Here is a 15,576-nt window from a genome sequence, read left to right as displayed (position 1 = left end):
ATAGATTTGCAGTATTGACAAGGGCCAATCCATTAAGGTATTTTTAACTTATTGATAATTTCCTACCTTTGGTCTTCACTTGTGGGTGAATAATCAACTGACTTCTTCCACCTTGGAAAAGATGTTTAAAAAATCTTATCATTTTCATTGCAAAATATTTGAGTAGAATGGTGCCATTTGCAACACAAGTTTCAGGCCAGAGATTAAGGTACCCAACACCCAGAATCATCAAAAAAATCCAGAACACAACTTTGCAAACAAATATATGTTTAATTGCATCATATAATGGATGTATAGTTGTTAAATATATTATTTTACTGTATAATTTATCGTTCTTCCAGTTCCTTTAGCAGTTCATCAAAGTGAGTAATGTACCATTTAGCTTTCTCCTTTACTTGCTTTCTGATTACATTTCCTCCAAATCCAATGAAGCAGTCCTGGCAAAACAGAAAGAATGGGCACATATATTATTGCAGTCCCATGTAAGCAATGGAGATTCTCAGCAATTAAGTTTGTTTTTAAGATTGGATTTTAAAGTTATGGTATTCCTCCCTGCCTCTTCCCCCATTTTGCTTTGTGTATTCGTTTTTCAAATTATTAGCAAGAACTTCATTAACATTTAATTTTGCACCACTTTGGTTATTAGAGTTTTGCTCCAATAGGAAAGTTGTGTTGCAGTGCCTAGTAGCTTCAAGATTGTTCAGATCTGAGATTTTACTGAAAATCTGATGTAAATGTGATGCAACATAAGGCCTTACTATTCAAGAATGAGTTAACATTCAAATGTGCATGCAGCATCTCACAATTATCCCTATACTGTTTATCTTAACTCTGTTTACCTCATTTGATGGATACCGAAAGTAAACATTAACCATGTCTTCAATCATTAACCAGGAATAATCATCATTTCTACATCTTGGAAAACCATCTGCAGTGAAAGTGCAGTGTTTAAAAAATTTCCACTGCTGCTTTTTTTTCTTTAGGTAGAAAGCTTTAAGCAAATACTAAGCTGCTTTGGTCATGCACATATTTAACAGTGAGGGACCAGCTGTCTTAACTCACAGGAGCAGTGGCTCTCAGAGTTTGTTCCTGTGCATTTCTATGCACTGGGATATCTGTCCCTCAGCATTGGCGAAGAAGGGGGTACTTTTATGTAGAGAAAGGCACTAAAGGGGAGTCAGAATTAAAATCTCTTCTCTGTGAAATGCCCATTTATAAAAGTTGTCTTCATTTTTTTATTGCATCCTGTCAGGACTGATATTTTCAAAGGTATCATCACTGTACAGTGAGATGAACCCTCTTGCTAGGCCAATATCGGGTAAATGCGCACCAGATCTGTGCCAGACCTTCATGCTAAGCACCATTAATCAGTGTTCAGAACCAGGATCTTGGTAGGGTAAGACCTCTGCACAGAAGGAAGCACTTACTGTAGGGACATAGAGGGGAAAGGCAGACGTGATAATAGCAGCTTGATTTGAGATGGATCGCTAGACTGTTACACAGCCCTGCTAGACCGAGCCAGCATCCTGGCTTACAGGGTGACACCCTTACTGAGATTGAATGCAGAGAAATCAACCATTGCATGATGCAGGCTTTCTAGAGGAAAGCTACCTACACAGATCTCTTTTAGGCTGTGGGAAGTGCTAAAGATCTTCCCTGAGGTCCTATAAAGAATTCAAACCGCACTTTCCACCCATGCCCCCCCCCCCAAAGATTTGCTCAAAAGGCATTTAGAATTCTAGTTCTTTCATACTTACAGCAGGGGGACAGGCTTCCATGTCTGTAGCTCCATCTCCAATCATAACTACTTTTTTAAAGTGGAACTGTTCCTTCAGATGAGTAATAACCTTTCCTTTCCCCCCTGATTCAGCTGTTGGTTGTGTTTCATCAAATCCTGCGTATTCTCCTAGAACACAGTGGAAGGACAAGTTAGGCACATAGCATATTTTCTTGTGCAGAAAGATCTATGCCTATGGTCTTTACTTCAGAAAACAGCTAATGACATGCAGTCCTTTAAGCCTCACAATATCAGCATCCCAAAAAAGTAATTAGAAGGTAAGCATAAAAACTAGGATTTTACCCAAGTCTTCAGGGGGGGATATTTTCAAAGAGCTGAAATGCTAAGACAAAAGTAGAAACCCTGTATGAGTAATGTTACAAATCCACTCCCAGTCACTCTGGTCCAGTCATTCTGGTGTAAACATTTCAAAAGCAACATCCAGTATGGTATATAGACAGTGTATGAAACACTGAGTAAGAAACAACCTCACTAACTACAGTTCTGCTTGATTACACTAGCTTAAAGTCCAGTGCAGCTCAACTAAGTACGTCGGTCTCCATACTTACCTCAAAGTCACTGAAAGTGAAGTTTGCCTCTGAAAGCAGGTAAGTGTAATAAACTCTTAACTTGAAGGAGCAAGAGAAAATTAAACTCTGCTGTCAGCAACTGTAACATGTCTTACCTTTGGCACAGCTTGCAATTAAAAAGTAACTACAGCTCTATTTTATATATCTGGAAAATGACCTGAACTCATGTTTTTGGTAAGGTCTTACAATTTTCCTACTTGGAGCTAGCTGGGTTGGTAACAAGGTCATGTAGGCTGGACAGTATCTGTAGCCCAATATCTGACAGTTTGAACCAAAAAAGTGGCATTAATTAGCAAAGAGACGAGACACTAAGGGAATCTCACCATTAAAGTAAAACTTCAGCCTGTTGGCAAAGACGTTTGCTGTTGGAATATTCAGCTGCAAGGCCACGTGCTCCACGATGCTCTGAAACCCCCCAGAGACCAAGAAGACCTGGACCCCTCGTTGATGAAGCCTGCTCACCAGCTCCCTGAGAAGAAAGAGTAGTCACCAAGCGTGAGTGCCTGGCAGCATCTGGGGATAATAAGAAAATTAAAATACCTCTTTCCTAAACAAGGCTGCCCATACTTCATGGTATTCCAGTTTAGTTAGGATGTGTGCTGCTTTCCAGCTGCATCTATGCCTGCTGCCCAAAGCTTTTCCTTCTTTCACTTGCAAGTTTGTGCATACACCTTGCTTGAAAAGAGCTGAACGAGATCATCATGTCTAGAGACAAACAGACGTTTAGTTGCTCAGAAGCAAGCTCTCCCTAGAAGTGTTTTCTTTACGCTTTTGTATTGTTCATGTTAGATCCCTTGAACAAATGAGAGCAGATCCAGTTCAGATTTTTTCTGAAGTGAAGTAAAACAGCAAGAAAATGAATCTATAATGCAGAAAAAAGTAGGGAATGTGGGGGAGATAAAGTCACTGTGCCAAAATGCAAAAGTGGGCTGAAAAGTGTACAAAGTACAAACATTTTCTAACTCGGAGTTGGTTCCCCAGATGCTGGACATTGATGCCATCTTTAGAAAGAGGACACCAGCTACAGAAAAGGAATTTTAAAAAAAAAGAAGTTTTTGGACCCAGTTAATGTCAATGGGGCTTGAAGGCAGTTAAAAGCTTTATGGGGTTTGGCTCTGGAATCGGGAAGATCAGCATGCAGCAATGCTGAGCTGTAGAAGCGGTAGCAGGAGCAGCAGAAATGCTAAATACTGAGAAGCAAAGTGGAAGCTTAAAGCAGGCTACATAGAAAAGGAGGAAGAAAGGGAAGGAGTGAAAAGGAAAATCATGTGATTCTAAACAAGGAAACAATGTTCTCTTTGTGGTTATGTCTATGCCTTCTACAGAAAAAGCTGAGCATATGCTTCATTTCAAGGAGAAAATAGAAGCACAATATCTTCTAAAACTACTGTATGTGCTAAAAATATTTTAAACTTGGAGCTGTGGCTAGATTTTGTAGTAAAGAAATTATTTTCAATTATTTGAAACAATTTGAATAGGAAAAAACCCAACTTTTCAGTTTAAATAGTGTTTATTCCAAACCCATAGATGAATGAATACATACATATATATGTATTTCCTCTTAATGATTTTTTAATACTTTTTTAGGGACTTCAGTACAGAATGGGTAGCTCTGAACAATGGGATCCACTAAGCTGAGTCCAGAGGTGTGACTGCACACAGAAGTGTAAGAGAGAGGTAATATAATTGCAGAACAGACCAAGCCAGTAGTTCATACTGGGTATTAAATTTCCTCCCAGTTCCATCACCCGTCAAAAAACAGATGTGATTGAACAGATTATTTTCAATGCCTGTTTAATCCTCAAGCCAGAATTTGAGCTTGCCAGCCAAAACACCAGTTAATACCTAAGACCATTTTCTTTTTACATGGATGCTTAGCCAGTTGATGTGGACTCAGGCCATTATAAGCTCCTGACACAAGCTTTGTACACAAGCAACATGGAAATGGAGTAGGAAGACAATCTAAACCAGCTCTGTGGTCTTACAGCCTCGCTATTGTTAAAGAATTTTGTTGATCTACGCCATGTGCTTTTGGAAGACTTTTGTTAGATCATTTGAAATTCTTCTTACCTTATTCCTGGTGTTAGCTGAGGTGGGTTGTCAGATATTAATTTCTGCACTTGCTCATAGGAGGGACGTATGAGACCTAGTCGTGCCGTTAAAGCTGCTTTGAATGTCACAGTGCCACCCATAGCTCTGCGGGTCCTAAATTGTGATCCAAAGAAAGCAAATCGGTGACACTGAACAAGCTGAGGCTTCTCCCAAGAACAGTTAGTTAAAGAAGAATGACAAGGAACAAGGTAAGATACCATAGGTTCTAGGTTATACCGTATCTATGTGGTAAAGAAGACTGGTACACTGAAAAGATTGGTAGCAACCACTGGTAGAAGATTTCCACAGATCAGAGCTCTTGTGAGAACCAGTGAGGCAAAGGAAAACTGCTTCATCCATTCTGTGAGTGCATATGAGCCACTGGGACCAGTATTCCTAAACTGCAGCTCAGGTGCTGTTCTCTGAAATTAACAGAACTTGTGCTGCAAGCTTCAGTGGAAACCACATCAGCCTCAGAGAAGTCTTGAGAGAGTTGTCCCCTCTCCTCCATCTCATAATAAGGTTTGCTAGTGCTTAGCCAAGTTTAATGATGAGGGCTGATTTTAGTCGATCGGAGAAATTTATATTAGAGAATTTATGTTAGTATAATTTTGTTGAGTGGCTTCACAATTCCAAAAGAAGTTACTTCATTATGCATTAATTCCACTTATTCCTAAAATCCTTTGTAAACTGTGATAATCTCCTATGACAGAGTTGAATTAATCCCTATTGTAAATTCATTGTCACAGATTAACCTCATCCATGCTTATTTTTTGCTACTATTCCTACAAAGTAAACAGCAAATGTACGTACATCTCTGCGACGGCATCTCCAACTCCACAGAACTTCGCAAGCTCATCAATGCCTTCTTCCCTGATGACTGTACTGTCCACATCAAAGCATACTGCATCAGCATTGCGGAAGATTTCTTTCATCTCCAAGAGGGATGCCATCCTTTTAGGAACCTTCTTACTGTGAGAGGACAAGATAAAGTCTTTCTCTGAGTGACAGTACTGCACTCTGTCTTGAGCCATTGGTGCAACTGATCTGGTTCTTGTGAGTAGGGATGAGCACAGCCTGGTAGCCAGCTTTTATCAAAGAGCGTGAGCGGTGGTGGAGGTCTGACTCGGTTGCTGATTTGCTCTCTGCAGTTGCTGCCTACTGATGTTCAATTTACATTACGGGTGGGCCGTGGAGCTTTGGTGAGTTGCTGATTTGCTCTCTGCAGGCTCAGCCCATTGATGTTCACATGGGGTTCAAGGTTGTACTACTTGGCATTTGCTGAACCATCACACTGCCAAGTGCTGTGTGGGACTTGCAATTCTGTGCCTCATCTTGCCCTCACCGCTCAAATGGTTCTTGATTTCTCATCAGAGCCAGTCTAGTGTGTCAAATTAGTTGCTCCAGGAGATAGTAAAAAACACCTAGCCCTTAAGGATTTGCTTGATTGCAGTAGCCATAACTATCTTAAGCCTATAACAAGTGCTTGTTCCTAAATCATGAAGATTTAGATCCTTTTCTATGTCCTAATTAATACAAACTAAATATTTTCATCATCTATGAATGCATAGACGATTTGGCCATTAGCATTGGGAATTAATCTTTTATAAAATCCATTGAAGTCTTGGGCTTTGAGAACTTCACTCAACCCGTTAAGATATCACGTCATGACACACCGTTTTCCATAACAATGCTGGAAAAAGGTTATTTTCTTCCCCTTTATATCTGTCCATTTAAATATGTTGAGTGCTTCTGCAGATCAGAAGCACGAGGTGTTAATCAAGTATTTTCTTACTCTACCCTACTCATCTTGTGCTTCGCCCTTTCATAAGGGAATTCAGTGTGAATTTTGCCAATCTCTACATTTAGACAGAAATAACAGCTTTCTATCTATCTCATTTCCCAGATTTTTGTGAAGTTTTTGTTTGGTTATCTCTTCTAATCTCTTAGACATCTCTCAGGGCACATCTTGTGTAATTGATCTGGGTAGCAGGTTCTCTCTTTTTGGGGGATTGAGGAAAAAATACCATCAAACAGCATATTATATACCTTCATTGTGTTATATACCTTCATCTTTTGTTTTCTTCTCACTAAGCTAATTTATTTTTCTCCTATGTATCATGTCAATTTTGATGGTGAAAGGTCTTACTCACACAAGTTCCCACAAAACTTTTTTTTTTTGCCCTTTTTGGGCACAAAAGACATCCAGTGAAGATGGAGAAGATGATTGCTGTACCTTGCTGTGGAAAAGTACAGGAGCTGATCGGCACTGATGTAGCTCACTGCCAGACAGGAGTCATGCAGGGATCACACATGGTAAGCACCAGTGCTATTTCCTGAGGTGAATTCTGTGTGCTCACTGCGAGATCACAGCTAAATAGTTAATGGTCAAATCAGGAACAGGAACTTTTGGGTTTATTCCCATGACTAGTAACCATATGGTGAATATTGGGATACAAAAGGCTTTATGAAAAATTGCCATAATCACTGAAAAAATGTATAGAACACACATTCATCTTTTATCTGTTCAAGTGTATAGAGTAAAAGAGAATACTCCAGTCCTTCGTTGAAACGTAAAAGTGTATAAATGAAGTCACCAAACCTAAGCAGTGAAACCTGTTGTGAACAGCTAAGAGCCATATTTGTAAGAGAGAACCTCTGTTTAACAAACAGGTAGATATGAAATAGCAAGAAACAGAGAGAGCAAGACACATTAAAGGCAAAGCTATCCAAAGGCAGCCATGAAACAGTACTGTTTGAGAGGGTCATTCTAGCTATTCTTGAGTTTTTTGGTGTTAAAACACTACCACAGTAACCAAAGTGGGTTCATGGCTTTTGCACAAGGCCGAGAAGGTGATACAGTAGCTTCCTCAGTGCTCGTCTGCGTTGCAGGTGTCAGTGAGAATGGGAGAGCAGGTATCACCCAGCCCATACTTCCCTCCTGTGCATTCGGTTTAGATGTGGGAAGGCGGGACAGAGCCTGGGCTCAACCTCACAAGTGTGCCAGAAAGCAAAGATGAGTGGGTACGCAGTAAAGAAGAGATATTCCAGAAAAGGGCTTTTACAAACTCCACCTCAGGCAGGGGCAGAAACAAGGACTGAACCATAGTTCAACAGGTCTCTGCTCTTGGTGCATCAGAGCTGTTCCGTGCATGGACATACTGTAAAACTCTGGTCTAGCCTTAGATGCATCCCTAAAGAATTATTTGCTGCAGACAGCATGCTGGTTTTTTATATTTTTCTCTAAAGACTGCCCTGTACATATAAGAAATACAGTCATATGCCATCGGCACAGCACATAAGAGCAACCTCTCTCTCTTAAGTGGCCGCAGACGTAAAAACTTCCCTCTGACAGAGGCTGGTTCTGAGCTAAGACTTGGCAGGGGGTGGACAGGTGACACGTGAATTCCAAGTTTACTTTGCATTAGCCTTGACTTGACATTGGGTCCACAGCACTGTGTTTGTATTTTCAGTGGAAGATTTTGATTTTCTGAGCAGAAGGGCTTTGACTTCAGGGCAGGCCTTGACAGCCATTTGCTAGATATATTTGTGCAGTGGAATTAAAAAAAAAACTACTAACATTTTTTAAATGGCAGGGTGTTAATTTTTTCCAGCCTACTGGAAATTATAAAATCCACCAAAAATTCCGCCATGGCTTTGGTGCCAATTTTAAAGATTTGCTCTACTGGACAAACTTGTTGCATCACCATGGCATGACATTTGCGTCACGGTGTTCCAACACTGATTCCTTATTATGCAAAGCCATCACATTGCCTCATGCTAACCTGAGGTTGCAGTGCAACATTGCCACATTATGATGCAATGTCACTGTGTGGGGATGCCACACTGTGATGTGATTTCTCGGTGAGAACCTGAAATCTCTTTCTGGATACATGTCTTCAAAATTTTAATCTCTCTGAGAAAAATGTTATCTCTGGAAACATCCATTGGGAGCAGAAAGGAAAAGACATTAACTTTTCCCTCTGCCTGGTATCCACATTTCCCATACTCCTTTCCCTTCTAGTTGCTCCTTACAATGACGACCCCACCGCTGTGGTGGACATGGCCCTTTGATGGACAAATAGACAAGTTAGAGGAAGAATTACAGACACCAGTTGTGGAGTCATGGTTGGAATTAACTCTGTCCTCTCTTTGTTCCATGGAATAACTCTTTCAAGATGTGGTTTATAGTGCCTGAAAATGACAAGTTGGAAGGGAAGAATTGCATTTTGAAATGCAGAAACCATCAGTAGTTCCTGATCTCCCTTGGCCTGTGACCTGATAAAATCTTTCCACTTTCTGCTATAGCTGGGCACGGAGTCCTGGAAAACACAGATGTGGTTTTGGCTAATGTATCATCACACATGTTGGAGAACTTGTGATGAACTGTAAAGTAGGGAAGCTCATACAGGAGCAAAGAGGAGAACCTATGAAGGAAGTTTCGGCTATTGCAGGGTGTCTTGCTGGTGGGAAAAGCAAATTTTCAGAGTTAAAGGTGGTTCACTTGGAGTGAAATAAGGTTCTGCTGCCCTTGTTGGCAGAGCTCCAGGGGTCACCATCAGCTCCAGGGGCTGGCAAATGCCATTCCAAATGGTTACACGCCAATTTCAGTAAGTTGTGAAATTTTTTTCCCCAGCCCTAAACGTAGATGAGAACATGAGGCAAGGCTATTAGTGACTGGATAATGGGCAACAGGAGTGGGGGAAAACACAAGCAGGAGATGTTCTGCTCCTTCCCTTATTTTCTGAATTTTCACTGGGCCATCCTGGCATGGCATCCACCAGGAAGCCGCCTAGAGTTCACCTCCGAGTAAGCACACATAGGAAATGAGGACAGACACAGTAGCTTGTCCACAGGTAGGTGTCACTTGGAAACATGAGCAAAAAGAATTGAAGCTGTAAAACCTTTCCATGGACAAATCTCTTACAGCTGTAGTAAGTGAACCGCAGTTTTTTAATCCAGAGTGGTACAGGCCTCTACAGTTGGCAGAGATTAATTACTCTGAAATACAGGTCATCTGATTGCTTAAATGCATCAATGTTTTAATGAGATGGTAAGAAAAAAGAAAATCCCACAAATAATGAGTTCTGTCTCCATATGAAAAACGTCAGTAGAAAATCTCTGATCTTCCTGCCATTGAATTTCAGATAGGTCATCCATCTATTCCTATCCTATTATTTATATGCTGGAAAAGCATCCAAGCAGCAAACATTTCAACAAGTCTGATAGTAAAATATTGTGGGGAAAAGCTGAAAAGAAGAAAATGGGGAAAAGAAGAAGAAACAATGGGCAAAGAAGTGACTAGAGAAGACATAAGAGAAGAATGACAGAGGAAGAAAGGTAGGGTGAAACTTGAGAGAGAGAAAAAGGAAATCACAAGGGAAAAGTGGAATTCCCATGAGATCTCCTTGCCTCCAGACTATGAAGTACTTCATTAGGCCATTTGGAAAAAAAACCTGGCATTTCCACAAGAAATAGTTCTGTTTCGTAACAGAGAAGGTGGAGTCACAGAAGCCAACACAGGAATTATGTAAGACCACATGTCAAAGGAAAACATCTGAAATCTCTTCTGTTTGCTGACCCTTCAAAGAAGGGCCCTTGACGCACTGTGAAAAACTGAAACATCTGCAGTATCTGCTACCTGTAATGCAAAAGGAACAAGTAAATTGTACTCAGAATTCCAGGTGTTCTGGGCCTGGTATATTTTGATGAGATCTCGACGAGATCTCAAAATCCTCACTGTGACTAGATTTCATTTGTTATCACAGCTTTCAGAAGTGCTGCCACACTGCTACTTTGCATTATGTTCATATTTATTGCTGTGAAAAAATGAAGATTAAGTGAATCTTAATGAAGTATTACCTAAAATATCTTTATAAACAGATCACTCTGGAATATCCTAGTTTGCAAATGGTTTATGGTGTTTCTGGTTCACTTTCCCATTTAACGAGGTGAGAGCAAGCACTTCACTGAGATACACTCTGAGATATGTTCCTGCAGCAGAATAATGCATTGAACATGCAGTGAGATTAACAGAAATGCAACCACATTAAACTGTTTCTGTTGCATTGCAGGGAAACTGCTGTTTAGAGTAAGGGATTTGGAGAAAATAGTTTTAGAAACTTTTCTCAGGACCTATTCCCACTACAGGAGTAGTCCTGCTTGTAAGAATGTTCACAGGAGTGTTTCCATGGTATTAGTTTAAACAAACCACTCAATCCTCATTGTTTCTAGTCCTATGTCTGTAAAATGGGAATAATATAGTGATACAGCTTTTCTATGCTGAGGTTTACTTCTCAGCATTAGCCATATGTTTTGAAAGCTTTAGAGAAAAGGGGATATGTTTAAGCAGATTAGTTGTATTTAAGCAAATTGTGACTGTTGTTTATATCCCTGCAAGTACTACTCTTTAAAAATTGAACCCATCCATCCATAATTGTGAGTTTCTGTGGTTTCCAGTGTGAGAATAGAAAGATTCAGTCCTTAACCTCACTAAGCTTGCTTCACACTTCCTGGTTTTCTGTTCAGTTTCTAAGGGTAGTAATACAAACCTGTAAGTAAATCAAGAGATTGTTTGCAGCTATACACTAATATCTGAAAAGCAGTGCCTAACAGTCAATTTATTTAAGCACCTTTTTAAAAGTAGTTGAAAAGGGGTAGAGGGAAGCTGACGGATGTTGACATACACCTCCCAACTCTCCAATCCCCTCTTGCCTGTCCTGACAAAATGATGATGCTTCCCCCCTGCATGATTGCATCATTCATTCATGCTGCTGTTATAAAACAGGCACCACGCTGCTGCTGCATCTTGCAGGCAGCATAGTCACAGCCCCAGCAGAAGATACTCTTCATTTTCTATGCTAGAAAAATATGGTAAGTGTTATGGATCTGATACGCCAAACGCCAACCCCTTCCAAACTGAGAGAAAAAAACGTTCCCAGCGACTTACAGTATTGTACTGGCCGTGGCTGTTGCTGCTGCTGCAAACCTCTTGTCTGCACAAGAAAAGAAGGGATCAGCTGAGACCTTCAGTCACATAAACACAACGGCACGGGCTGATCTGGAAGCAAGCCGCATTTTGTAAATCACTCTTTTATAATCTGCTGAGTAAGCCAGCCTGGATGTTTTTTTTAAATGGTTGCACACATGTAACCAGAGAAGTCCAGCTGTTCGCTGACAGGCGTAGGGAAGAGAGGTGTAACCTTGCCTACGTCGGGGGAGGAGCCGCTCGGGCCCAGTTTGGGGCGCTCCCAGCTTGGGTAGGCATGGCTTGGCGGGGAGCAGACCTCGCACAAGACGATGGGGAGCTTGCTCGCCCCTCAGCCAGCCTGTGCCACAGGCATGGGGGACAAGACGAGTCTTGGCAAACTCGCCTCGCTCCACGCAGAGCACCAGCACGGGACGGCGAGGGACGAGAGCCAAGGAGGGGCTCTGACAAGCAGCAGTCGGGAGTTTCTCTTGGCGTGAAATCGGAGGCGAGGCAGGGACACAGTTTTCTTTCACTGTGGAAGAGATGAAAGGTTTTGTCAGTTACGACAGGAAGACTGCATTGTGGGAGAAGCTGTTACTCGGTGCATCAGAGTGTGCAATGTTACATACACAGAAAATCAAAATTCATCAAAAGGTTTGAAGGCAAAATTAAAACTTCTGCTTAGGAGAAGACTCTGGTTTGTTTCCCCAAATGCAATGTTGTCAAAAGCAATGGAAAAATTACAAAACCTGTCTGTGCTCCTGTTTTGACATCCCACAGAAGAGCTTCTCTCAGACATTACTGTGGACATTGGTTAGGAAACAGGAGACTGCCAACCCAGAACTATGAAGCTGGTTGGTTGGTTCAAGGTCGAGAAAGCCTGATTTAGCTGATTTAGCTTCTTTTATTCGCTTGTGATAGGAGTCTTATGACTGCCGCCCATCTTGAAAGACTGTTCTGCACCACTGGATGCACCAGTCACGTTCTATGCATGATCTCTTTTGCCATTCTGGCAGTATTACCCTTCAAAATTACATGCATTAATTAAAATCAATAGCCTTGTGTGCTTCTCCTCCCACATCTTCCTTAATGTTTTTTCAAAAGTTCTCGGTACATGACCATTTTTCAATATTTAGTAACTTCTTGTGTCAGGAAAAGATGATACCAAGCCCCTTTGCTGCAAAACTGGTGACATGGTTCACTGTTCAGTCTGGTCCTGTTTGTTAGTTTTACTGTGGCAGGACAGTATGTTTTAAAAACAAATTTAGAAATCATTTCTGTGAATAAGGTTAAAAGAAAACAGATCTTGATAAAGATGAAAGAAAACTGCTTTTACTGAGAATTTCAGAGGGTTTTTTGCCAAGATAAGCAGTGCATGATTTGAGTAAGGGAATTGATGCTGAATATTTCATGAAGGATATTCTCTTTATTTGGCTTAGTTTAACGGACACATTGGTTTTAATTCAGTTAAATATTTCTATTCTAATCTGGTGTAATTTGTTGTAAATCCATTGATTTCAAAGGATATTTTAGGCCTAGTAAGCATCTGCCCTGTATTTTTACTACACATTAAAAACAAATATGCAGAACAGTTCAACAACTACAGCTAAAACTGAAAAATGAAGAAAAGCTTGTCCTCATGTCTGAAAAATGCTGAAAAATGGAGCTTTAATGTGAACATGCTAATGAGAAATGTTACTATATGGTAAAATAACTATCCTCAGAGATGTGATCCAGCAAAGAAACAGAGAGAGGTCTGCCTGGAAGATTTAAGAGCATGTTCAGGAGTGAAAAGCACAGCTCATGTGGATGTGTGACTATCGATACAAGCACAGCACCTAACTCTTGTATGTGACTACGAAACCTCTCCATTTGTACAAAAAGCAGAGACCACCTACATGAAGGACTAGAATATCTTTGAAAATGGCTTTCCTTTTTTTCCGCCCAAAAAAACATCTAAAATTCAAACTAAATTTTCCCAAACATCTGCTTTATTTTCCTACAGAAATAATTCTCCTCACAAATTTGAACCTGCTTGGAGAACGGCCATATCACTGTCAGCAGCCAGCCCCACACGTCGCAGGTGTTTAGGATGGATAATTCCTGCCTTTCCATGGGACATCACCCACGCGGGTCACAGAACAGCAGCAATGAAAACATAAAATACAACGTGCTGGCTGGTATGTGTATGGGTTTGACAAGGCTGCCCTCTACTGAGAACAGCCCCAAGAGAGGATCAAGGCAAAAATATTACAAACCAGAGAAACAAGAAAAGCAAAATATTTGTGTGTGACCTGAAGGCTACAGAATCCAGGGCAGAGCTGGGGATTCGGGTGTTTTAAGCGGGCATTGCAGCTGGGCACCTCAAATATTAGCAGTGCAGCCTCTAAGGCCTGAGTCGGTGTGTTTTGTTACGGTTTCAGCACAACAGTAGCATCCCAACCAAAGTGAAGACTAAATATTAATAGAGTTCCAGAGCCAATTATGCCAAGTGTCATTTCCTGCCTTTTGCAATGTTTAATGTTTATTTCTAATGATTACAGTAACAACAGAAAGCCCAGCCACTGTACTGAAGAGTCAGCACTAAAATATTTCACATATGCACTGTTCAGCTAAACAAAAGGGCTCCAAACTTGTGTTGTATTATGTTCAAACACCAACTCCATCTAAAACATTTAAAAAACAGAAACGCAAGCATATTAGCAGCTGTCCCCTCCAGACCTGCCAAGTCAGACTGACAGGCCATGCATGGGAGTCCTCCTGCACAACATGGCCTTTTGCCCAGAAACCTGAGATCCTCACCCAAAGCAGCAGAGCAGAGTCCCAGCAGGTGCCATAGGCTACAGCCAAAACCAGTGAGGGTGATGAGTCTGCCCTGACACTTGACACTCAATGACTTTTTCAGTCGAGCTCCCCCAAAATGCCTGTGCAACAAAATTGTACCCAACAATTTTGGGTACAATTGGGCTTAGACTTTACTACTGGAAGTGGCATAAAAACATGTTCAGCTCATTGCATTGCTGCTCAGCGCCACTACAGTAGGTTGTCGAAGCCCTGCATCCAGGGCTGCATCCAGAGCTCCCTGCTGAAAAAAGTAGGGTGGAGTGGGAGAGATTTACCCTGCACCACCCTCATGCCCGGTGGATGAGCGTTGAGGAAGGCTGTCTTTCTTCTCTGTACCAAATACTGATGAAATCCTGGCCTCAGGGCCAATTGTCCCTGTTTGCTGGGGCTTAGCACCCTCCGGAGCAGATGGGCTGCAGGAACACCAAATACCACTTGACCTGGATCTCCCTGGCACACCTCTGCAGCCACAGGCCATGATTATTCAGGGGGCGGGCACCTTCCTTATGAAATACTTGAAATAACTAGAGGGTTGTGTCACGCCTGATATTGCCAGTTGCTCAGATGTAGCAGATGGGTGCTTGGGGGTACAAGACCAGATGGGGGAATGTGGGAGTCAAATTTGGTGTAATTTGTGCCCACAGTGTGTGTAAGGAACCATGGCAGGAGCTCTCTTCTCAAGCTCCTCTGAAGGGAAACTGTCAATTGTCCTCCATTTCGGAGCCCAAAGCTGGTAAGATGCAAATGTTTCACCGCCTCAAGGACTGGGCCCTGACAGGCTGCATAGGCCAAATGCTTCCAGCACCACCAAAGTTGCCTTGACTTCAACAATGTTTCTGTTTTTCTTCCACATGGGAAACCTCTGTGTGGCCTTGGGAGAGATCATCCCCCGTGCTTAGAAAGCTTTGTGAAGCCTCCAGGCCCAAGAAAGGCCTGGGCACGCAGGGCTGTGCTGCAGGCGCTGTGCAGGCCCTGGCGGTCCACACAGCAGCTTCTATAGTAAGAGAAAATGAGTTTTGATTAACCCTCAACTTTGAATTTTTACCAAGAACCATTTTGATTGTTAATCTAGTCAGCTTAACTATTAATCCTATCGATCTAATGTTAAGTCACCGGGTTTAATTATTTATTCTCACGATTCTCCGAACCTGCCGGGGGGTGTCTGTCACTGAGTGGGTGGGATTAACGACCGACAGACCCTGCCCGTTCTAAGGCCTGCTGAGCGCCGACTCCCACCACCCGCTCCCCCTCAGGCGGCCGCGCTCCCCATTAACCACCGCGGCGGCGCGCCCCGATGGCGCCTC

At 41.9% G+C, this 15,576-nt stretch overlaps 1 protein-coding gene across 2 annotated transcripts; it reads right to left on the bottom strand.

Annotated features, from left to right (window-relative positions):
• Window positions 1–250: 250 nt before the first annotated feature.
• Window positions 251–11,620, bottom strand: PSPH (phosphoserine phosphatase). 2 transcript variants are annotated; one of them, XM_009699697.1, is made up of 6 exons: window positions 11,408–11,620; window positions 5,272–5,430; window positions 4,438–4,572; window positions 2,691–2,836; window positions 1,758–1,906; window positions 251–437 (listed from the first exon to the last, which is right to left on the bottom strand). In XM_009699697.1, the coding sequence occupies exons 2-6, from the start codon at window positions 5,409–5,411 to the stop codon at window positions 327–329; spliced, it is 681 nt and encodes a 226-aa protein (XP_009697999.1). In that variant the 5' UTR covers window positions 5,412–5,430; window positions 11,408–11,620; the 3' UTR covers window positions 251–326. The 2 variants fall into 2 exon arrangements, with proteins under 2 accessions (XP_009697999.1, XP_009697991.1); XM_009699689.1 differs by lacking the exon at window positions 11,408–11,620 and having other exon boundaries at window positions 5,272–5,597.
• Between the last annotated feature and the right edge of the window lie 3,956 nt (window positions 11,621–15,576).

The sequence above is a fragment of the Cariama cristata genome, unplaced genomic scaffold, assembly GCF_000690535.1.
Source record: "Cariama cristata isolate BGI_N322 unplaced genomic scaffold, ASM69053v1 scaffold41940, whole genome shotgun sequence".
In the NCBI taxonomy this organism is placed as follows: Eukaryota; Metazoa; Chordata; class Aves; order Cariamiformes; family Cariamidae; genus Cariama; species Cariama cristata.
This window is presented reverse-complemented; position numbering and strand designations above follow the sequence as displayed.

Bases quoted from the DNA above. Each gene is read 5' to 3' on its own strand.
- PSPH (XM_009699689.1), bottom strand. From the start codon at position 5,492: ATGGCTCAAGACAGAGTGCAGTACTGTCACTCAGAGAAAGACTTTATC. The intron at 4,573-5,271 runs GTACGTACATTT...ATCACAATTTAG, and splicing joins GGAGATGCCGTCGCAGAGAT to GACCCGCAGAGCTATGGGTG. The intron at 1,907-2,690 runs GTGAGATTCCCT...ACTGTGTTCTAG, and splicing joins GCTGAAGTTTTACTTTAATG to GAGAATACGCAGGATTTGAT.